This window comes from Calypte anna, chromosome 21 (genome assembly GCF_003957555.1).
Source record: "Calypte anna isolate BGI_N300 chromosome 21, bCalAnn1_v1.p, whole genome shotgun sequence".
Lineage (NCBI taxonomy): Eukaryota > Metazoa > Chordata > Aves > Apodiformes > Trochilidae > Calypte > Calypte anna.
Window position 1 is genome coordinate 3,749,450 of NC_044266.1, and position 24,308 is coordinate 3,773,757.

Consider the following 24,308-nt stretch of genomic DNA (forward strand, 5'->3'; position numbering starts at 1 on the left):
AAGATGGAAATACACCATAGTGATGCTGGACTGGAGAGGGGGAAGAGACACAGCACTGAGATGAAGTGCAGAACCAGTCTATCATTGCTGGCACCTTGCTCTGACAGCATTTTTGCCATGTGCCCATCTGCTAAGGTACCACAAAAACATTTGCCAAGGGGATGCCCATGCTAAAGATTTTTGCCTCAGCTTTGCCCACCTCTCTGCAGGAATGCACAGAATGCTTTTGAGTCTGAAAAACTATCAAACGGGCCCAATGCATCTTGAATTCTGCACTTCCAACACAGTTTTAAGACAAGCAGCTGCTCCTGCTGCGTGCATGCAAGTGCAGGGAAAGGCCAAACAATTCCTCAGCCTGGATGTCCTGATTTTTTTCCTGGCAGGTTTTCTTGGTACATCTGATTTGCACCAAAATCAATGGGCTTGTCCTGCTGACATGTAGAGAATTCCCTGAAGTTTTGCACTAGTTTAGATGCTGCATTCCAATGTTCCTCAGTAGCAGACAAATCAAAATGTTTTGCTCTGCCAACAAAAAAAAAATTGTCACGGACATGCAGCTGCTGTGCCTAACAGACATAAGGTCTCTTTAAAGATCCCAAATTCTCCTCATTTTCTCAATTCATTAAGCCTCCTGCTTTGAGCTGATGAAATATTAAAATACTCAGATGAGTGATTTTAACTGGGTGAGAGGGTAGAAGTTTAGACACTGAGCAGTAGGAGCTGAGGATCTACAGGAATCGTTCAGATATTGAGTGTATTAAGGACAAGACAGACTTACATTGGAATCTTTTTAACTTCACAGTAGGGTGTGAAGAGAGTGGTCAGAAAATGTCCTGTTCCAGAAACATACCCTTGAGGTTTTGATCCAACACACAATCCAAAAGCAGAGGGATGCTGTTCTCTTTGCAATTCCTGTATGCAGCAGAAATGTATCAGGAATGATCCTCAGAGCTACAACCAAGCTTATGTGTATTTCAGCAATACACCAAGGTCTTGAGATGCCCTCACATGCTCCAGAATCACTGCAGCTGCCCTACAAAAGGCCCATTGTACCCACACCCCCATAACACAGACACTAAAGAGATGACAACATAGTGGGGATAACTGCAAGCATCACTCTTGTTTAAACATTCCCTCTTGTTTTATAGGTATCTCACAGCTTTTCTCACCTACCTGATTTGAAATATAATTGTACTCTTCTTGCTTTAAAATGAAAGCTAAAACTAGTTAGTTTATCAGCTACTTTATTTATTTACCTTTTCCATTTCCCTGAACCTCTGCTAATATATAAATGGTCTCCTTTCCCTAACCCATCCCTACAGCCACATGAAGCTTCCTGGGAATGAATGTAAGAGTAAAAAGTACTGCTAATAAAATAATGATGAAATAATTATTTGGGATTAAACAATACTTTTTAGCAAACCAGTAGGTAAACACAGGTAAAAAGAAAGGTTGCTCCTATTTTTTTTCTGAAGAACTGGGGGCTTGGTTTCTTCCCAAATGCTCCTCATTCTGACACAAAACATTCTTAATTTCTATCAACTCTGTGGACTTGGTGTGGATTTACTTTACTTATCTTCTTCCAGCTAAGCAAAAGAACACATCCATTAAATTATTGCTCAGCTATTGTCTAAAACCAAACAGGTATGTCACCATTTGATGAACAAACTGACTTCAACCATCTGGAAAGCCTTTTTCTTCCAACATATTGTCTCCACAAGCCATGCCTTGACTGCCAACAGTGGCATTAGCCAAGAGCTTCCTTGTATTTATTGGCTTTACATTCAGGAAGCACGTCCTGGTTCACAGCTTGAAGAGTTACAAAGGTGAGAGCTCTTTGTAGAGTCTGCTGAGATGAGGATTAAAGCATTTTCTTAAGCAGTCTGCATCCCAAAACCACATCAGAAATAATCTGGAAGGGCCAAATTCAGCCTCCTGTTAAATAAGCACCTTCCCCTTATCAATCCAGAAGTCACAGTTGATACATTCTGTGGTCTTTCACTGGGATTTTTTTAAGCTTTCCATAGCATGCACTCAAGAGTCAGCTCCACAGTTTTACTCAAAGTCATCCCAAGTTACACAAACAGCTCTGCAGGGTGACCTGGTATCTCACCAGTCTTCTCTGTCCTGATTCAAATCAGATGGGCAAAATCTGACTCGTTCGTTCTCTTCACTTGGGGCCACTGCTCCAGCCCTACTGCCTACTGGTGTTGAGGCAGAAACAAGTGACTGATATGGAAGGGTGAAGGCAGGTCCCCATTTGAAGGCACTCTTGTCGCTCTGCCACTGTCTGATTGTTCTGCTGTAACTTAAAGGTGTTCATCTGACAACCAGCAGCTCTTTTAGAAGCCAGTGGAAGACTGAAAATGTTGTGGGGTCATATCTAACTTTCCAGCTGCTGTTTTGTCACCTACTTCAGGTCTCCAAGATTAAAAGGGAAAAGCTTACTAGGATGAATAAACAAACAAACAAATAAATACACTGAAAGCCCAGGAGCCATCCTGTATCAATCCTTAAAGGACAGAGCAGCAGGATGCTCTAACACTGGATGGCATCACCTGCCTCACACAGCCTTTCTGCTGAGTCAGGATCAGCCTTGACATGTTCAGCTGCTTTTCCATTCTCCTCTCCTGCTTTACTTTTCTCTCCCCATGTATCTTTCCAAAGGAATGAGCTAAATCAGTGAATTCCCCTTTAGTTTGCTTCTCCTCTCCCATTTCCCATGTATTTTTCACCTGATTTTTCCACTTGGCCTGATTTGCTTAATGCATCCATACAAGGGAATTTTACCCTAACAAGGCAGTTTGAAAGGAAGACAAGGATGTAAACAGAAACTCAAACCTGGATTAACTTCAAAGTTTACAAGGGAAAGGAGCAAAGCACCTGGCAAAGCCAGGAGAGATCCTAATCTCACCCTTCAGGACAATTCCCCTATCTCCAGCTTTCAGTTCTTTGAACACAGATTGATTTGTACCCCAATTAAATGTCTTTTTATCCAGGGTAAGGCAGACAGCAATTCTGAGATGGCTAAATCCAACGAATCCAGGTTTCCCCTGACAACTTGGAATGGAAGATCAAAGGCAAACTTCTGACAAAGAGGCAGGGAAATTGGGATGGCAGCTCTCAAACCTTGATTTACAGCAGCGTGGTGATTCTATGGATTCCCACAGATTTCCTCACATGGTTTGGGGTAACCTGTGCAACTCCCATGTGCTGAATTATGCTGAATTACAGGGTGCTTTTGTCACCCTCTGATGTATTTTAGATATGCCAGATGTTTTACAGAGCTGTGTGGCAATTTAGGGTCATTTAAATACACACAACCTTTTTCTGTTCCGTGCGCATAAACACACAGATCACTTCCTTCACTCACCAGCAGAACACCTGCTGTTTTCTTCTGCACTACCTGGAGGATGGGCACAATTTTTTATAGCTGGACTAAATGTTTAGGCTGAAAAAGCAAAACTTCTGTATCCAGGAGGAGCTACCAATGTTTCTGTCAGGACACAGCTAAACTGAAAAGAATAACTGCTAAGCTAAGGAAGCCCAAGATGTATACTTGTTAACACCAAAATCAGAGCATTAATTTATCTGACATATTGCAAGTGCAGAATAATAATTTTTTTTCAAGATAGGTATTCTAATTTCTGAAGGTGTTTGCACCCTTAGTTGCCACTCTGTTGAAACTGCTGAATTGTTGTTCATATGCTTTTAATTAAGGCTTGTGTCAGCACTTCCAATACAAACCTCTGCCTTTTTGGAGTTTATAACTCAGCCACAAAACTTTGCTCTTGGGTGAAATTTATCATGGAAGGGTCTGCCTGGAAGGAATCTATTCTTTTGTATTGTAGAGTCCCAAAAAGCTTATGGCAACAAACCAGGGGGTTTATTCTAAATGGTGGCATACAAAAAACTTCAGCTGGTTTTGGTAGGGGTGCTGGGTGAGATCTGCCTTCTAGACTGGCTTCTAGATCCTTACTGCTCAGAGTGGGCTTTTGTACTCTTAATATTGCAAATCTTAGGAATTATGGGGGTTCATGCTTCAAGGCCAAAGTCTGTGCTTAACTTAAAAATGAGTGAATACCTCTGCTCTCACTTGTGCCCCGGTGGAGCATGAATCAGTCCAGACTTCCCAGCCTTCACTCCTCATTGCCTCCCCTGAGCCCTATGGGGATGCCAAGACTTTTATTCCTGCTCTGGCACTCAGTTAAATGTTGATGGATTTGTCTCTCCAGGTGCACAGCTCAGGCTGGGACCTTTACCAACCATTCCTGCCAACACAACAGCCCAAACTGTCCTCAGGCTGAGGGGGGGAGTGGGTAGGTGTCAATGGGTGAAAATGACACAGACTCTTTAGACTTCACTCCTCTGCTGCCCACTTGCACTCTGGTGCCATGGGGTTTTTTGGGGAGCCCACAGCAGAGGGGCAACCCTTGTTAGCACTGCATTTGGGGGGTGGAGATGGATACAATTTCTAATACTCTGCTCCTGTCACTAGTGCTTACATTTGCAAAACGTCCTGAGGCTTGCAGATGTAACAGAGAAATGTCCCCAGCAGCTGCAGCACTGATGGGAATGTCTCTCAAAGCTCTTAACCAATGTTCTCTTGAGCAAACACTGTATTTGCTGCACCAAGTCTTACACACATTAAGTCTTGTCACAAAAGTCATCAGATAAAATTATTTGCACTTTGTCCAGGCAATCTGATCTCTACAGAGCATTAATCGTTTCTTAAATGTTTGTGAAGTGGCCTGCATGCAGTGAGCACTTCTACAAATAAAAGCAGCAGCAGTAGTAATAACTTCCTACTTTTTTTTTTTTTTTAATATCTCTAACTGAACAAGAGGATTACCCATTGTGTCAGAAACTACTTTTAGCAAAACAAAAAGTTATGAGTGAACTGCTGTTTGCAAGCAGATCCAATAGACCAGATCCTGATTTCTGCAGTAACCACACATATATGGAGCAGAGCCAGAACCAGGACTGCTCTGCACCCCATCTGCCTCCTGGGCTATGCACTCCAAGAAATTTGCCAGCTGCGTGGATTAATTTCTCCTGATTTAGAAAACAAGCAGTACCTGCCAGCCTGTCTCCCTCAGATGTGGCAACTGTGAGTATAAAAGTGAAATTTCAAAATTCCTGTTTTCTTTTTCCAGGGCAGAGGCAAACACAGCAGCAAACAGGAATATTTTTAGAGGATTAGGAATGTTTATGACTGCTAGCAACGCATTAAGAAAATGCACCATCAACTGACCCAGAGGTTACAAAGGAATATTCATGTTTGTAACAGGATACCTTCAATTTATTAACTGCCACCATCTTAGGGTATCTGTTACTGCAGGAAACCAGTTTTCAAAACCAATATGCCACACTGGTTTGGCAGTATTTCTCCTCTCACAATTCAGGCTTCTATGTTGTTTCTTTTCTTTAGGCTTTGTAAAACACTTGTCAATTTTTGAATGAACTTTTTCCCAAGCTGACTTGTAAGCACTCCTGCCCTGCAGTTTCCCAGCTGTCCTTCACCCCATTCATACCTCACACTGCAAAATCCTGAGTCCTGTTGTCTTCAATACTTCATACTTCAATACTGCAGTTTGTAGAGAAACAAGATAAACCAGGTGCCTCGAGTTGCCAAAGAGTGGGTGTGAGTCCACCTGTGCCTGGTTAGGGCAGGACCCCTATTACCAGGGGGCCAATAAAGGTGGGACACACCCACAGAGAGAAGCTCAGCTTGCTCTTGTGTGAGGCAATGGAGAGGCCAGCAGCTCGTCGAGCCTTAGGAGCAAGAAAGGCTCTTCCCACTACAGCAGTTGGATGGTCTACAGGCAGAAGTTTTTGCATGACCTGGATGTCTCAGTGGTGTGATATTATCTAAAGCATCTGCTACCCAGTGATTCTCGCCACTGGCAGGCACAGGGCCTCCTGTGAAGGCAGCACTGCTCTAAGTTTGCTAAGCACAAGGCTGCAACTCCTGAGTGATTCAGGAGCATCAGTCTGGCTTTCAATGAGCCTTTTGTGCAAAGAATCACTTTTGCAAATGAGATACAGGTCTCTCATGTCAGGAAATAGACCTGGCCAACCCCAACCTTGCACCCTTCCCAAAAGGGACCAGCATAAACATATCAAAACTCATCATGGGTTTTCATTAAAAGTCTAATCAGTTCTCTTTTCCAACATAAAAGACACTGTTTCCCTCCCAAAGACAACTTTCCCCAAAATAAAAACAAAAGGAAGGGTATGTGGTAAGGGGAGAAGGAGGAACAAAGGAGGAAGGGAAAAAGCCCCACAGCACTGACAGTGAGAAATGTTCATTTACATCTAACAGCATCCATATGCCAGTAACAGATCATAAACTCTTAGCCTACCATACAAAGAGGGTGCCCCAAAATGGTACCTGCAAGAGGTCTCTCGGAAGGAGATGTTTAAATCCCAGTGGGTGTGTATCCTGTTAACAAACAAACAGAGAGGTCAATGGCACATGCTGAACACTGCATCTCTTGCCACTTAAAAGCTCTGCTCCATACAGACAACCCACCCATGGTCCTCTCAAGCTCCCTCTTCCAAGCTTTCACCCACAACTACAGCTTTCTGCTGAGCTGTGGGTGCTGTGCTGGGCCAGGCTGCACACACATCCCAGTCCTGAGCAGGGCTCACACTGCTGCCAGTGCTGCACAGTGGCCAGAGAACTTCTTTCTCCTGCCTGTTGTCTCTCTAGTAGGTGCAGGGACTGCAAGATGCTGCTTCAACTAATAGGATACATTCAGAGGAAGTGGAAGAGCTGAGCATTGACATTTTATGAAGAAAACCCAAATATGTCTGTACTGGAGTCCCTCCTCCTCACCCGCCCCAGCTGTAAATAAATTATTAGCATCTTCACACTTTGGAAATTAATTTCACATATTCTGCCACTGCCTGCTGACAAGCAGGAATAGCAGATTTTAGATGAACAATTTCCTAAATTGATACAGAACATCCAAGGGATTGAGGATTTATTGTCTGCTCCCCCCTAGCCCCTTGCTACTTGACAGCATCTACACCAACCCAGAGGTGCTAAGGCAGATGTTTGACTTTCTGTGGTCTGCGGTGTCCCCCAGATACCAAAGGAGGTCTGTGACCACCACTGCTTCTCCACATCAATCTGATTGATGAGAACCTGAGCCATTTGAGACCAAACCCACCAGCAAGCCCATAGCCTTGCACAAACCCACTCCCACACCTCTCAGCATCTGCCAGGGAACATGCTGCACAGAAATAAGCTCCTGGAGATGTAGCTTCCCAAAAGCACTGAACAGAAATGGCTGCAAATATCACAAGCAGGAGAGGCCAAATGTACTTTTGTGCATTTTGTGTAGCCCTCCTGCCTCTGTCCTCTGCAGGAAAAGCAACAGTGTGCAGCTGAAGCCTGACTGCAAAAAAAGCCTCATCTAAAACCTGCTCAAGTAAGAGAGCCTTTCTTCTGATTTGAATTGGGCCAGAAAACACTTAAGCATGAGCAGAGAAGTCAATGGGATTTGACTTAGGATTGAGTGTCTGCTTAAGTGCTTTCCTGAATGGAGGCCCCTGCTCCAGCCTGGGTCAGAAATCAACTGCACACAGCTCTTGGCACGGATATCATTTCCCATCGAAGACATGATGCTGCTGCAGGGTTTACTGATGTGGTAGCACACTTCTGGTGCTCTTCCTGCAGGACTGGCTCAGAAAGGGAGTCTGGTTGCTCTCCAAGTAGGGGATTGTTAACAAACATTTTAGGGGCTTGTTAAGATTTTGGTATATATTAACTTCTGCCAATAGGGCAGCAGACATCCATCTAATACAACCCTACCTGGCAGGTAAAAACTGTTCTCACAGCTGGGCTGGGCAGAGCTGGGCTGCAGCATTCCTGATACCCTAATATACCTCATCCCAAAGCTCCCATTCATACTGGGAACTGCCATGACTTCCAGCTCTCTTACTCAGATCCTGGATCTCACAGCCTGGATCTGAATGGGAAGGTCCACACCCCACCCAGTGCCAAGGAAGGGGGTTGACTGGTACCCCCAGCCACAGCACTGCCAAAGGCTGGAGAGTGAAATGCTCTGCACAGGCAGCAAAGGGCATGGAAATGGGAGCAGGAGCTTCCCTGAGTTTTGTCCTGGGCTCAGTCTCAGCCTTCCATAAAATGTAACTTCTCCTGGTCTCTTGCAGCTGGTGAGAGGGGCAGAGGGCAGACAGTGCTCCTGGGTGTTGGGTGAGTGATGAGACCCAGCAGAGCTACACCTCCCAGGGTGGCAACACATCCTAAGAGAGTTCCAACTATGGGGGAGGGAAAATCTCACGTCAAAGGAATAGCTCTGATCCACATAGAGGCAGAGACATCTATCTGCTGAGATGGATAATTAAACACCCATATTTAGACAAATGAATAGGTGAGAATGACATTAAATCCTAATTATCTTTTGGGGGGGAAAAGGAGAGAGGGATAGGGAGCAGAACCAAGCACTCATTCCACATCTCGGTGCCGTTATCACCAATTAGATTTCTGAGGCTAATGTACATCTTGCTTTAACAGGTTATTCATCCAATTGAAATCAAATTACTAATAATTTGCAAACTATCAGCTACACAAGCCCGTCCTTGGGTTGTATGAAAAGTGGTGAGCAGGAGCTTCACCTTCTTTCCCATTCTCCTATCTCTCTCCTGGGCAAGAAGGGAATTCTTGTTGTTTACTCAATTTTATCCTGCAGCATCCCTGAGAAGTACGGAGCCATTTTCTTTCTCTCCCCCCCCAAATCTATGTCCTCATTAAGACAATGACATGCTTCCTGGCACTCTGGCCCAGGTCCAGCCTTTGCTTCCCAGGGGGATCTTTAATGTATTTATTGAATACAGTGACTGTTATTAAGTGGTGCATGTTTCAGAGAAAAGGAGAAAGGAGGAAGGAAAGAGAAAGAAGAGGTTTGTAGAGGAAGGCAGAAGGCACTGGCAGCAAATAGCCAGGGGAAGCTGTGAAAGTCAGAAAGCAGCAGAATATGTCTCCAGCCACAAGAGGGGCTCTGCCTCCCTCCTCCTCTCCAGTTGTAGCAATTAGAGGAGCAGCCTGATTCCCACAGAGCCCAGACACCCCTCAGCCCTGTGCCTGCTCTCCCTGGAGCTGCAGGAGCCTCATCCCCTTACCCCAGGCCCCAGCCACGTCCTGACTTTGGCAGGAGGGAAGAAAGCAAAGTTGTGTGGCAGACCCCAGCACCAGCAGGGATGTCACCCAGCTCTCAGGTGACATGTCAGGAAGAGGCCAAACAGGAGCAGGGAGGCAAAGGCAGAGCTATGCTCACTGCCCAGCAGCTGCCAAGGCTTGGGAACAAGCAGGTGGATGTGACAAATATAATGGGGGGTGCTTGGGTTTGATCTTCAATCAATTAGGGAGTCAAAGAGCAGCAGCCTTATGGGATGTAAGAAAGAGCTTTCCACTTAAAAAGGCAGGCAGTGGAAAGGCTGAAGAGTCACTGCCCATTAAGGCTTACTGGAGTTCTGCAATTTTGCTGTTAGAAAATGGAAGCTGAGTGAGGAGAGTGCTGTCCTGCTGCTCTGCTGGGCACAGGGGAGGGTGACCTGCTCCTGTCTGGACTCTGTCCACGTTCCTGTGTGAACACAGGCAAGGAGGCAGTGTCCCACCACTCCCTGAGCAAGCAGCTTCATTGCAAATGCAATGGTTTGAAATAACAGCAACCCCAAGGCAGGCACTGGACACTGGGGTCAACCTGGTGACAAAGCCACAGGAGATTTGAAGGGGTGGGGGGAGTGACATAAAAAAAGAAGGAAAGACTTAAAGGTGGAATGAGGTTCCCCAGAAATCTGCTTCCTAGTGCACAGACACCCTGTTCCAGGACAACTTTTGTTATTTCTTGTCAAAATGGCTTTTATTTCAGAGCAACATTTGGCAAAGAACCCAGCCTGTTGTGTGCTCTCATTATACAATCTGCTCCTACTTTTGCTCCCAATCCTCTTTTTTTTAAAAAATAAAATAATTTCAAAGGCATTTTCACCATACATGTCCATCATGTCCATCAGTTTCACCTCCCATGCCCATCACTCATTCCAGTGGACATGTTTACTGGTATCCCCTAAGGTTTCCTTCTGAGACAGGTCAGGTCAAAAATGATCACCATTTTGGACAGGTCCTTAAGTATTTCTGCCTCTTATTAGCTGTGCCACCCCACCACATTTTGCTGGGGATTCAGACAAAGCTGAGCAGTTCCTAACCTCCCCTCTTCAATCTCAGACCTCTTTCACTCTCCTCCCATAGTAATGCAAAAGGGCAGCCTTTAAAACAGAAATTATATTCATGCACCCACAAGACAATACTGGCCTTAAACCCAAGAGCATGTGAGGCTCTTACTGTCAAAGATGAACCTTATTTTTTGGCTACACTGGCTTTCCTCTCATTGGGGATCCTCAGGATAACATAATGGAGATCCTCAAGGGCAGACTGAACCTCAGGGTGAAAAGCTGTCCAGCTACTCCTGAGGTATTGAACTTCTCAGCCTTTAGACTCTCCCAATGAGTCTAAAGAAGTTACTGCTCCCCAGACTTCCACAGCAGTGGAATTTGTCCTCTCAGACATCCTCCATGTTGCTTATTTTGTGAGCAGGATAAAGCAGAGACTGGTAACAAGAAAGCAGACTGGCAGAACTTTCAGCTAAGCTTGCTGGGGAGAGGCAGCTTGGTTAAAAGTCTGCAAGAAAGGGAAGAGGCTTCATGAAGCCCAAGTTTCTAACTGAAGTCATAGTTCTTGTTCCAGTTCAACTCTGCCAGTACAAACAAGACTGTAATAGCTGGGCAGGTGACAGTTCTTCCCAAGAAAACCTTTTCATAGCCAAAAGCTCTCAGCAGGATCAGTGCAACTGAACCAAACCATCACCACCAGGCAGTGCAACTGTTCCATGCGGTCCATGCAGTGTTGTAAATGAGCAAGATTTTCAGGACCCCCAAATCTGATCAAAGAAAAAGGATTTTCCTCTGCAATGCTGTCCCAGTAATCTTCAGAGCTGAGTGCTTACAGTCTGGGTATCAAGCTACAGTATCAGGCTCAGCAGATGCTCCTGGTTACATGAGACAAGATTTTAAGTCCTCTGTCTTCCAGACAGGAGGCACCTCACAAAGGCTGCTTAGCACACCCTGCAAAGCAAGCTAAGGAGGACTCAGGAGGTCTCACTACAGGATGAAAATGTTCACCTTTAAGCCTGGGTTTCAAAGCAGATGAGCCAAGTGTGAGGCTTGGTTTCCTTAAGTACCCATGTGCAAGGCAGCAAAGTGACTGTGCTTGGCAAGGTTTGATTGTGAAAAGGCACTCTCAACACTGGTAGTTACAGGTTTTTGTCCTTTCTAGGACAGCAAGAACACCATGAGGCAATTTTTTGTCTGCCTCAGACCTCCTCTGAGGACCATCTCCATGGGCAACATTACAAAGGAAACCACTGCCAAAGACTAAGGTGAGGGACTAGCCAAAAAGCTGAGCTCCCAACTCCTGTTCTAATCCCTAGAGACTTTTATTCACCAGTGCCCAAACCTCCAAGTAGCAGACAGCATTTCCTTGGGCCAACAATGGAAGGAAACAGTCAATATAAAGAAACTGGGAATGAGAGAAAGAAGAAAAGGCAAACAAAGATATGGTGTCAGTGCCCATAACATTAAGCTGCAAAATCTGGAGTTCTTTCATCCTTCTGAAAAAAGATGATGTTTAGAAGACCTGTAACTACAGGAAAAATAAATCGTTCAAAGCAACACTGCAAGTGTTTGCAATGGCAAGCACAGGTGTGCCCAAGGGCCATCCAGGGGTACCAGAGGAAAACACAGTTTTGCTCAAGCCCTGACCTTGTTTTCCTGCTATCACAGTTTAACCTATTTCTTCTTCTCAGCAGGATCCAATAAAACCTCAGCCCAATCCATCACCAATCGGGGAGGATCCAACAGGTGAATTAAACCCAGCAAGCAGATGGGGCACTGTCTCTGCCAGCCCCCAGCTGTCATGTCTGTGAGCTGTCTGGCCTCCTCCACGCTGCCTCTGTCCCTGGGGCCTGTCCTGTCACACCTTCCACCCCAGGCCCTGGGCTGCTAATGACACTGGGAGCAGAGCCAGGGGCTGCTGCCTCCAGTAGGGCTGGGTAAGAGCAGGGTGGGCAAATCATCTGCCACTCACTGCTCTTGAGCAGATGGAAAGGGCCACGCTGCCTCCTCTTTGGGACAGAAGGGTCAGGGGACCCCATTTGCAAGGGACAAAATGCTTGGGATTTGATGGGATGCTGATGGGAGGATGCTGAGGGATGCTGAGGGATATGAGCAGTATGTGTTCAGTTCACTGAGCACTGAATTATGTTCTCCTTTTTCTGTTCTTCCTGCCTTCCCCAGTGTCCTCTGGCCCCTGTTTGCCCCAGCACTTCTAGCTTTCCTCCCACAGCTCCCAGGAAAAGAAAAAGAGAACAACTGCACCAAAACAACGAGGGTCTAACCTGCCTGGTAAAAATCAGGCATTCCTCTAAGGAATCCAGACAAAGCTTAAACAAGAGACCTTCAGGCAAACTGATTGAAAAGTACTCAAGAGCACAGAAATGGTAAGCTAGCTAATAACTATGAAGTATTTTTACTTCATTTCCTAATAAACAAGGCAAAGCAATTACAGTAATTAAAGATTTAAGATAAGAGCACTTTATATTTGGGGGGCCCAGCATATCAATTATACAGTTATCATGTTGTTTTCCCTCCTAATGAGACAATCTAGGACTATAATTTCACAGAATTAAAAGCATAATTAAGGGGGGCAGGAGAAGAAGGGCAGTTTACCAAAACTGATTAGGAGGGCTCCCTCTCCTGTGTGCTCCTGTGTGCATGCACAGCACAGATGCACTCCCCAAACACCTTTTCATTTCCAAGTGATAACCTCAACCAGAGCTGCTGGACAGCTGCAATGATAAACCCAGACTTTAATTACAGGCAGGTTTTATGAGAAGAGCTGGTTACTGTTTTGTCTCCCTGCTCTGAAGCTCTCAGCTGCTGAACGTACCAGCACCTGCTGGAAGGCAAGGGGGGAAATAGCTTATCTACTGAGGAGCAAGAAACACATAAAACATAAGAAAAGCAATTACATGCCTTTGGCTTCTGCTCCTCTGTTTTTACAGGACTTGTCTTAGAGTGATTTTATGCAGCAGAGGAAGATGACAATCAAGATGAGTTGCAATGATATGCATGGGAGGCTGAGACACAGTGCCTTCAGGTATTTATTTTCCTGTAGTTACAGGTCTCCTAAACATCATCTTTTTTTCAGAGGGATGAAAGAACTCTGAATTTGGCAGCTGAATGTTAAGGGCACTGAGACCTTATGTGAGAGCCCAAGTGACAGTGATAAGAATGTAACTCAAGAGAATCCCTTCACCTCTGCCTGCAAGATTCCAGGATGACTACATGGCACTGAGAAAGATACAAACAAAATATGTAAGTATGCAGGTAAGCCTCAGTATGAGTGATTCTTTGCCCCCTCCAACTCTATTATTTCTACTTTCAGACTACAGAGGCAGATTAATGAGACAAAGCTATGCTTTTTGACCCTTTTAGTCCAGAACATACACCACCACTATGTTTGCCACCTTCCCAAACTTTGTTCCCCTACATTAAATTATTCAGATTATGTTACATCAGAACTTGGGGAGAACTGAAAGCAAAAGGCAGGACTTTGGACCCACACACCTCTGTGTACTTTCAGACTATGTTAAGCCCCACAGATGATTTCTCAGCCATGCACAATCCGTTGGCCTCCCCAGGCACACAAAGATACAGAATGCTGGGCAGAGGGTGACCCTGAATTTACAGTCTGCAGACACAGACATCTCAAGTGCAAACACAAGGCCTGTGGTGCAAGGCTCCACAGAGCCCTACTCACCCCCCAAAGGAGAGTGAGCAAGCAGCAAAGAGCACCCAGTGACTCTTTCTGAGCTATAATAGGACATTTGCACTTTAATTTCAGGCCCTGGAGGTGACTCCACTGGGCAGGACAGCCACTAGGGCTGCTCACCTGCTGCCCAGTTTTCTCTGTCTTTGCTCTTCCCTCCCTGGCAGGAAAGTACCTTCTTTTCATGATACTGATGTGGAGATCCTCCTCCTGCTTTACTTCAGGGTGTTGACCATTGCTCTTATCACTCTCTTCGCTGTCATCACTGTGTGAGAAAATGGAGGTCAGCTCTTTCTTCGGGATCCTGGTTGGGGGTAAGGGGATTGTCCTCTTCTCTGCCAGGCGACCCCGGTTCTGGAGCAGGGGGGAACGAGTTGGGATGGCAAAGGGCAGGAAGAAAAGAGAAAAAAGCAGAAGAATTTGGTTAGACAATCCAGAAGCAGGCAGCTCCTCTCAAATGTCTGCCCTGGGGAGGCAATGCCGTTAGTAACTGGAGGCTTCAGGCTGGTGTGGTGGGTGGGCAATGGGTAGGTTTTCTTTGCAGAAGTCTTTTCAGCAGAGCAATATCTGTATCTGCTTCTTCCAGGTCTGACAATCAGTCATGCACTTCCAGCCTCTCCCCACCTCTTCGTTCCTAGCTCACTCCTCATCCACACCAACAGGAAAGGAAAATGACAGCAGAATTTGGCACCAGTCCCTCTCTCTAGAATATTTGCTACTGAATTTAGCACATGAACATAGCAGAACAGGTTAAATGAAACCTTTCCCAGAAGCATGGTCCAGATAATCCAGAACACTTCTGATTGCAAAGGGAAAACTGGCCATGCCAGCCAGCAGCAGGTTTGCCTCACACACCAGTGAGGCCACAGCAACCTCAGCCTGGACTGAGCCCACTTTTCACTGCTCATTTGCATGTTCAGTCAGATCTACCAGGCTTTGCCTTGCACAGAGACATTCCCTTGGTGGTCCTGGCAGGGCACTTCCCTCAACAATTCACTTCTGACAAGACACAAATAAACAGAAACATTCCCAGGAGGCAAAAGCTGCTTTTTCACTGCACGTGTATTTGTGTACAGAACCCAGCACAGTTTGACCCTGCTCCCAACCTCTCCTCTGCAAGGAGTGAGAGTGGCTGAGAGATGACTCTGTCCCTGCACCCTTTGTGCCAGACCAGCAAGAGGACACAAGCCACAAGGACCCAACAAGACAGAGGTGTTGGGTTTTTAGCTCTCACCACCACAGAATGTTACCAGCACTTGGGGGTTTTGGCTCTGTTTGTGATTGACCACAACAGAGATGCAGAACATGGGAACTTGGGTGGAAAATACACCTTGGGGAGGAGAGAGACTGCAATGGAATTGCCCCAGAGAATTTAAAATGTTAGCAAACAAAATCATGAAACTGGGAAGGGAAGCAGAGCAAGAGGAGGTGAAGCACTCAGTTCTTTGTACAGGTACCTGCAATAGGGCAAATCACAGAAAAGACAGTTTTAGGCAAGGACTGAAACAAAAGGGAGGAAAAACTGTGCAGAGTAACAGTCAACTAATAACAGTTGCTCTGAAATATCAACTCCAACATCCCAAAGAAACATGGAAAAATGAAATCATCTTAGGAGAGCCCACCAGGCTCTGCAGGGGAGGATGGAGCAAGACTAAGTGACAGAAGAGCCCATGTTTTTTTAATTGAACAAATTAAGAACTTTCCACAAATACAAAAACCCCCCATCCTAGTTTACCTCTGTAAATAAATTTCAGTTCTGGTCATTAAGGGGAGTCCTAATTGTTGTGATAATTAGTTAAATCCATCTGGAAGGCATCACCCCAAGGAGGCACGTTTGTTGTCCCATTCTGATGCTCTTCTAAGCCAAGAGCACATCTGTCTGTGAACAGCAGACACCCCTGGGAGAGACAAGCAGTGAGCCAAACTGGCTTAAAAATGGGAATACAAGTGTGCACAGGGAAAAAAACCACACACCTCCCTCTTGAGAGAGATGTCAAAATTCAGAAAGGTGGAGAGCAGCAAAGGGAATGCTCCTACATCTCTGAGTACCCCAAGTACAAAACTTGGAACAACCTGCAACAGGCTTTGAAGTGAGTCCAAAAGCCCAGGACTTGGGTACAATGAGAATATCATTAATGCAAAAATTTGGGGGGGACTCTCAGAGCCCCACCTGCACAAAGCAAATTGCTGTGGTGTAAGGGGCCAACTACATCTCTGTGACAACAAGCAAATGCTTTCCCTCAGCCCTGTGGGCTCCTTCCTACACAGCTGTAGGGATCCATTCACATGGGCTCTGCACAGAGGTTTCTCACTGTCCCCTGCAGGAAAATGCAACATAAGTTGTATGTCCTACCCTTAACTTGTTGTGTACTGGGTGCATTTCCACCCCTGGCCCCTTTCCTGTTCCAGCACACTCAGAGAAGTTGTGCAGGGCTCACCCTCTGTCTAAAGCCCCCTTGGTAACTCCAGCACAGCGCTAAAAGGGCAGGAGGGAGAAGAAAAGTGAGTGGAAGGAAAGGAAAAGCAAGGAGGGCAATATTTGCACCAGATTTCTGTTATGTTATGAGAAGCCAGAACTTGATATCAGCATGAGCTTTATCATCCCAAAGCTTTATATATTTCTCTGAAGCTGCAACTATCATAACAATGAAAGGGGGAGGGAGGGTGTGCAAATTTCCACTTCAAAATAACTGTAATTCTCTCTCTGCTGTGACTCCTCAAGCTACAGAACACGGCACTGATCAGATCATACAAATCATTTTATGGCCATTATGGTCCCTTTAAGCAGTTACCAAGTCTCAGTGACTGCCCAGGGACTCATCAGCCCTAACAAGAGTGAGAGTACAGCAAAAAGGGAGGCACTGAACTTAAGAGAAACAACCCCCAGCTCAGGAACACAGGTTCCCCCTTTTCCCCTGCTCCTCAGAATGCTTCTTCTTGGTTCTTCTGTAAATTCCATCCTTACACCTAAAGCTGCTGCATTTTTATACACCTATGGATGTAGTACACAAACACCTATATCCAGATCTACTTAGGTACCACCTAAAGCACTGAGAGCTTCTTCCCTTAGAGGCCAAATGAATGGGAATGGAAAAGGAAAGAAATCCCTGCTCCCAGACAACCTGTACTGCACCAGAGTGCTCCCTGCAAACACCTGCATGCCAGCACTAGCAAAGCCTTTTTGTTTGGAAGTTGTGCTTCCTTTGTATTTGTCTGCCATTAGGCAACTTATTTATTTATTTGTCTATTTATTTATTTATTATGTTTCTCCATTCCCAGAAAATTAAAATAGACTGAGCCAATCAATTGTGCCTTTTGTGCTCATCTATAGTCAGTTTTGAATCAATTGCACTTTCTTAATCTGTTTAGAGGCATTCACTAGTAGATAGACATTACTTTTAAATTAAGCACAAAGGTAGCCAGAAGCCTGGTCCAGAACCTGCTACAATCAATTGTCTTTCCATTGACTGGAAAGGGCACTGGTCCAAGCTGCAAATAAAAACCACTCCTTTGTGAGCCCCATTCCATCTAAGGGATCATTCCTATGACTCTGGCTTTTGCTCCCTTTGCCAGCTCCACACTCAGCTTTGAGGGCAGGGCTGAACCTACAGACCTGAGCTGTATATTGAGGTTCCTACAGTTCCTCAGATTCAGGGTTATCAACTATCACTTGGCAGGTAATAAAGAATGCACTTAGCAGAGCAGGGTTATGTGCAAGAATACACCCAGACACTGCAGTGGCAATGCTCTGTATGTGTGGAGGCACATTAGGATTTATAGATATTTGATGTGAGCCTCCTCATCTCACATTTTAAAAGCTTCTATTTGTGTGACAGTGTCACTGCAGAGTGACCTCCTGTATCCATGGGATGCTGCTGCTTGAACCATGAACATGTGAGGAAGCTTTCAGGTTTTTAAGAAGAAAACTGCCTCCCAATTTGTTGATATTCACTGGGGTGTCTGATGCCTGGGAAAAAACACCCAGCAACAGCCACCTACTGCAAAACATGAGGCATCCTGGGACTCTGGCTCCCCCCTGGCAAATAACTCCAGTGTTACACACAGGAGGAAAGAGCAAGGTGTGCTTTGCCAGTTGGTTTGCTGGAACTGCTCAGGCTGTTCTGGCCAAGGGGTCAGTAGCAGCATTTTTGACAGGTGCAGAGCCAACAGCTTTCAGTGCAGGTGCAGCAAAAGACAATGCACATGGAGGGGTAAATCCCCCTTACAGCTCAGCCCAGCAAAGCCCTGCCCTGGAGAGTGAGGCACAGGGTGGGCTGAGGAGCAGATTTACCCCTGAGAGCAGGGGGAACACAGGATCCCCACTGAGGTCCTGTCCTTAATCAACAGTGTGGGAGACAGGCAGCCCAAACTCTGCTGCAGAGCTACTGCAGAGGTGCTCACCCCTGCCCTGCAGCAAACCCTCCAGCAGCCTCCTCCATGCCTGAGAGGAGCCAAGGCTCTTTGCTTCCAGGACAAACACTGACACAGATCGGTGGAAACCTCTTGAGAGCTTGCACCTTCCTTTTTGAACACAAGGATTTCCCCGACCCCTTGGGGAGAGGGTGGGGGATGGAGAAGAGAACATCACCCTCTCTTCAATTAGTCTCATTATAAAGTAAACCAGTTCTGTAATTCTAGGGAGCTTTTACAAGGTTGAGTACTGAGGGCACTGCAGAACTGCCTCATCTATTAGGGCTCCCCTTTATACATTGTTGAAGATTAATTTTGTGGGTTATGATACCAGCTAGGGAAACACAGCTGGAGTTGGAGTCAATAACCCTCTATTCCCCAGACACATCAGTTACCCACTCAGCCCCTCCCCAGCTCTCCCTCACCCTCCTGGGCTCTTCTGACACCATTAATTGCTTTTGTTGCCTCTCAAAGTATTGTCTGGGTGGGGGGTTGCTTTGTTTTTAAAAATCACAGGCAGGAGTATTTCCTTTCCCCAGGAAAAATCAGATGGGCACTAACACAATTTCAAGTTACCGATTACCCGAGACTAGAGATGCAACTACAAGTTAAAAAAAAAAAACACACATATCAAGAGCCTGGGAACAGTGGTTGGTTACCTGAGAGGAGAAGCCTGGAAGCCCAATCATTCTGTCCTGAAAGCAAGGAACCATCAGACCAATGGAAAAGAAAATAGTGGTGATATTTCTTCCCTTCCCAGAGAGCTGGGGGGAAAATTCCTCTTTGTGTGGCTAAGCAAGGTCAGTAGAGTTACAAAATAAAATTATTCTCCCCCCACCCATCCAACCCCCTCTTAGCTCTCCCCTGGAGCTGTGTTCTCCCAGCCAAGAATACCAAAAACTGAGCTGTTGCATAAGAGCCCTTGGGAGAGCTTGCAGATGGAAGGGTGGGCAGAGAGCAGAGGACTTGGGGGAGAGACAGGAAGGGAGGGTTAGGAAAGGTTTCTTGCCCTGGGAGCTACTGCAACAAGGTCAAAACAGCTGAACATCCTGGTGTGACATTCAAAGTCAGCCAGAAAAGGAAAGATTCCTCACAGAGAGAGTCCCTGGTAAGCATTTAATTGATCCCAGCAATGGAAAGGCCTCTGTTAGGAGAGCTGCAAGGCAAAAAAAAGTTTCATGGAAAGAAAAATGCACATGAAAGCAAAGTGTTTGCCAGTCCTCAGTAACTGCCAGCCAACCTCGGGACAGCTGATCCCATGAGGAATTGACCCAAGAAGATGAACAGGTGAAATCCCTATGGACACCACTTCTTCAGCGTCAGTACCAGAAAAACAAACAAACAAACAAAAAAAGGCAGAGAAATGCAAATGCACAGAGTTTGCACGCTGATAAAAATATCAAAGCTCTTTGTAAGGTTATTTTCATGCCTGCTATTCAACTCTCCAAAATAATTTCTATTAGATTTAAAAAAGAAAGAAGTAACAGCACATGATGCATTCTGTCTGTGTAAGTGGATCTGGGAAATACAGGGAGCAGACAGGGAACGCTGGGGGGAGGCAAGAGGGGAGGTTTGTGTGCTGCCAGTGCTGGGAGCTGAAGAATGCTAAATCTTTTCCATATGTGAAGGAAATCCTCAGGCCCAGACAGCATTTTCTCTCTCTTTTTTATTGATAATAAAGATAGGGAAAAGGAAAGGGGGAGGTTCTGAGCGCCTGGAATATTTTTTTTTTTACTTTATTCAAATAATAAACTGAAGTGAAATGGCTTTAATTAGGGAAATTACACAGCAGTGGAGCCCACACCTCTCCCTGTAGGATAACTGACAGAGTTTGCATTTACCTTTCAGCTGTGATTAGTGTAAACACCTAAGAAAGGGGCAGTTGCCTTCCAGGATAATCCTCCACTCTCCCCTGGGCCTTCATTAGCTGTCCTAGACCAACATGCTACCAGGCTGACTGTTTGGGTAGCAAACCCAGGACAGGAGCAGTTCTGCTGCCCTCTGCTCACCAGCTTCTCCATCAAACCTGAGGTCAGTGGCAGAGGAAGCTGTCCAACCTCTCATCTCCTGCTCCAGCATTCAGTAATGAAGAAATGAATAAAACAACAGCCAGCAGGCCTCCTGCTGCATCTGTTTTTCTGCCTTCCTGTCAGCAGCAGCCCAGCCCTTTAACATGACCACTAATAGGTTTATTATTTATTAGCTCTTCCCAGTGACACCAGTGTGACACACTGGAAGTTGTTCCAGTAGAGAGACAGCCCAAAAGTACCAGGGGAGACAAGAGAACAGACAGTGATGGTCAGGCAACAGATGAAGGTGGTACAGATCACAAGGACTCTCCCAGGTTTTGGGGACCACTTCATCAGAGTTTTATGAAAGGGATTTTCAAGTTCTGGCACTGCCTGGAGGCAATTTGGCAAAAAGAGATGGAGCCAGGGGGACAAGGGATTTTGGGAATACCTGCAGCTCAGCAGGCTCCCCAAGGCTACAACTCACAGTTCCTCATTACCAGCTTTGAGTTGTCATCAGCTGGCTCAATGAGAAGCTTTCAATTCCAGTCCAAACAGTCCAGGCCCATTTTTAAGGTATTTTATCTTCTGAGAGAGAAAGAGAAGGAAAAAATAGTGGTGCAGAAAATGACCCTTCCCCATATTTTCCTTGTTTGATCCCAGGTAAATCTCCCTGCTCTCAAAAGCCATGGGTGACACTTTCTCTCCTGTGTTGCTGTTTCTCTGTACTGTTCATGCTGTCAGCTCTTTGGAGCAGGGAATGAGGCTGTGCACAGAACCAGGGCTGAAGGTAGGGCTGTAGCTGGAGAAAACAGATTGAAACTAAAGGAAGGTTACACAGAGGGGAAGCTGCAGCTCTTCCCATCAATATTAACAACATTATTTTCTGAAGCCCTAAAGAAACAGATGAACAAGATCTGTGAACAGAAGGGAACATTTCCCATTTATTACCTCTGAGTGAGTTATAAAGCCTAAAGGATAATTTGTTAATAGAGTGAGAGCTGTGCTTTTCTGGAAAAGCCAACTGGAATTCCCAGTCTTTGAAAGAAGGTAAGTCTAAGATAGAAAATCTATCAGACCTTTGAGCTACCTGTTTTCAAAAACTCTTTGGAAGAAAGCTAAAAAGTGGCCTAGCCTTTGTTTCCTGTGTCTGATCCACATCAAAGAACTTTGCCCATTTCAGTCTGAGGTTGCAAAGGATGAAATTTGAAGCCAGATCCTCAGGCAATGTAAGTCAGTAGTAATGGAGTAAAAGTCAATTTTCACCAGCTGGGGATGTGCTACACTGATGCCATCTCCTAAATATAAGCAAAACTTACATATTTTTCTCTATTTTTTTCCTTTCCTGCTCCTCCTCTCTGGTGAAAAGACAAGGAGCTAAAGGGCATGGATGCTTTCAGACATTTTCCCTTCTTCTCCCACTCCTCACTGTTGTACCTTTCAAGTAACAGAAAGAGCACAAAGTAACTGTCCCTCATTCCTCCAAGTCTTAGTGTTTCATTCCAAAGTTTCATTGCATCAGGTCCAAGAGAAGACAGGCTTTTCCAATGAGGCTGAAATAATTCCTCAGGAGGAATTTAACTGGGCTTTATACCTTTTATTCTGCTCTGGAAACACAAGCTTAAAGCATTTCTTTGTGATTCTTGAGATTTCCAAGTGGGGCTTACAGCCTGCTCAGCCTAAAGGAGACAGACCCAGGCTCTGTCCAAGTCCTACAAGACTGAAAACCAACTGACACTGTATCTTTTCCCTGGTCAGAGTGCAATTTCTGCTTCAAATTCTGTTCTGAGCTTTTTTTTTTCTTTCTTGATAAGTCTTTACAGTTATAAAAAGCAACTTCCACAGAGATCAAACGAAAATGTTAAAGAGTTCCTCCTGAAACAAATGTTGTTGCTGTTAACAGAACCAAACCAGGCTTTATCTAAACAATTCCCTGGGTTTTACAAAGTTCAGTAATTATTATCTTCACTAACTGGGAGAAATAGACTTGGATTTGTTGAGAGTCAACCTTTTCTTTGGTTGTCCACATTGAGGATTTTGCTGCTGCTGTAGTTACTGTGCTACAGCTGGTTCCTTCATAAAAAACAGATCCAACAGCAGCCTACAAGCTGGGCTTGCAAAATACTCAAGTGCCCCACGATCACTGGTGACTTAAAAGTGATAAAATGCTGGGGGACCCCCAGGCTGTCAGTCCCTGACCCCAACCACACTCACCTCCAACACCCAAGAAAAGCCTCATGTCTGTCCTCACCCCTGGACCACTCTTGTCATGGGCAGGCTGAGATGGACACTAACCAGATGGTTCAGCTTAAAAAAAAAATAAAAAATTGATTTCCCAGCAGCTTCCTTTAAAACTGAAGCAACCAAATGATGAGAGTAAAGTAACAGCAGCTGCTCCTCCACACAGCAGAGACTGAGTAACCAGAGCTTTGCATTACATCCCAGTGTTCCCCAGGGAGGCTGGTGCCAAAAATCAGCCACATCTGCCTCCCTGACAGGACCACCCAGCAGCACAGCATCCTCCTGCCTGCCTGGCTGATGTGCCTCCTCAAGAACCTGCAGCCCAAGCCTTCAGTTGACACCTGCACAGAGATCATTCAGGCCAGAGAAAGATCCACACTCTGCGGTTTCCAGCACTGAGGAGGATCAGAGAAACCTGAGGAGAAAGCTGCCACTTCCTGAGGGAGCAGCAGCCAGGTCTGCCCACAGAAGTTTTCTCAGAATGACTCAACCCTCCTGACAGCCAAGCAAACTTTGAAAATCCAAAGCAAGCAAGAAAACTACAAATAGTAATTAAGGAGTTGCTGCCATTTCTGCAAGAAAATGCTCAGTGCTGAAGTGGACATCATGCTCTGAAACCATCACACCAAAACACAAGACATGCAACCTCAGGAACTAAGTCATCCAGAGAGGCCACTGCAGAGCCAGGAGCTGGCTGCTGCTCTTCCAAAGCCAAAGGGACAACACATTCCCATCCCCTGCTTTGTCTTCCTTCCCCACATCCCTCCCACCCCCCAACCACCACTCGGAAAACTGCTGCTTCCATTTCCACTTCATGATTTGCCTGCCACACCTGGGGGATTTCCCAGCAAATTGCATTACTTTATTTGGTCAATTGGCCTACAAATTGATTTTCCTGTACAAATAATGAACATTTATGGTTATTTTCCCCATAGACTGCTTTATTTTCCATGTAACAAAGACTGATTTCCTGCAGGTTTTGAGACCCCAGAGTGTGATCTGCAGCTCCTGTGACCCCTAGCTGAGAGGTGGTAAGGACACGAAGCACAACAGGAGGGTTTGGGGTGGTTTGTTTTATTTTTTTCCCTTATGCCCTAATGGTACAACAGAGATGACAGCTGGAAGCAAACACTGGTATCAGCCCAAGCAATTCTACCACATGTTCACTATGGGAATAAACTGTATTAAGAGAGTCCTGGGACCAGCCAGACCCAGGTAGGGATGGCAGGAGGCTGCAAGCCACCCCAGGTGCCTTCTGTGCCCACCACATGCCCAAAGTGTTGGAAATGGCAACCCCTGCTCACTGCAGCCTCTGGGGACATTCTCTTAATTACATTTTTGTGGAGGGAAAGGGAACAAGGTCAGGGAAAAATAGGTTTCTAGAAAACCCACTGGGAGCAAGGTGACCTGGCGTGATTTGTGGGCAGGGACAAGAAGTGTTGTTCTGTGCTCATCTCCCCAGAGATGCAGAGCCAGAGCAAGAGCTCCACAATACATTTCATTTCCACTAATGAGAAAATGACTTTTGAGACAGAGCCTGGAGCAAGTTTTGAAGGTCAGTCCTGCAGGTGTGGAAATGAATTGGACCGGATCAGGGTCCCAACATAAGTGATTCTACTTAAAGACCACAACGGATTATTTGTGTGCGTGGAGGGTTAACAGCCTCAGGGCTGTGATGTGTGTGTGTGTTTAATTTAATACATTGTGATGGCTGAGGCTGCTAGGGACAAAGG

The 24,308-nt window shown here is 45.6% G+C and overlaps 1 protein-coding gene across 2 annotated transcripts in view; it reads right to left on the reverse strand.

The window, feature by feature from the left end:
• Positions 1–24,308, reverse strand: part of SAMD11 (sterile alpha motif domain containing 11) — a 115,884-nt gene that overhangs the window by 62,131 nt on the left and 29,445 nt on the right. For both annotated transcript variants that reach the window (XM_030463658.1, XM_030463657.1), the window contains 2 exons: positions 14,091–14,269; positions 6,395–6,445 (listed from right to left, as the gene is read on the reverse strand). In XM_030463658.1, the coding sequence (XP_030319518.1) occupies positions 6,395–6,445; positions 14,091–14,269 (230 nt within the window). The remainder of the gene's footprint in view (positions 1–6,394; positions 6,446–14,090; positions 14,270–24,308) is intronic.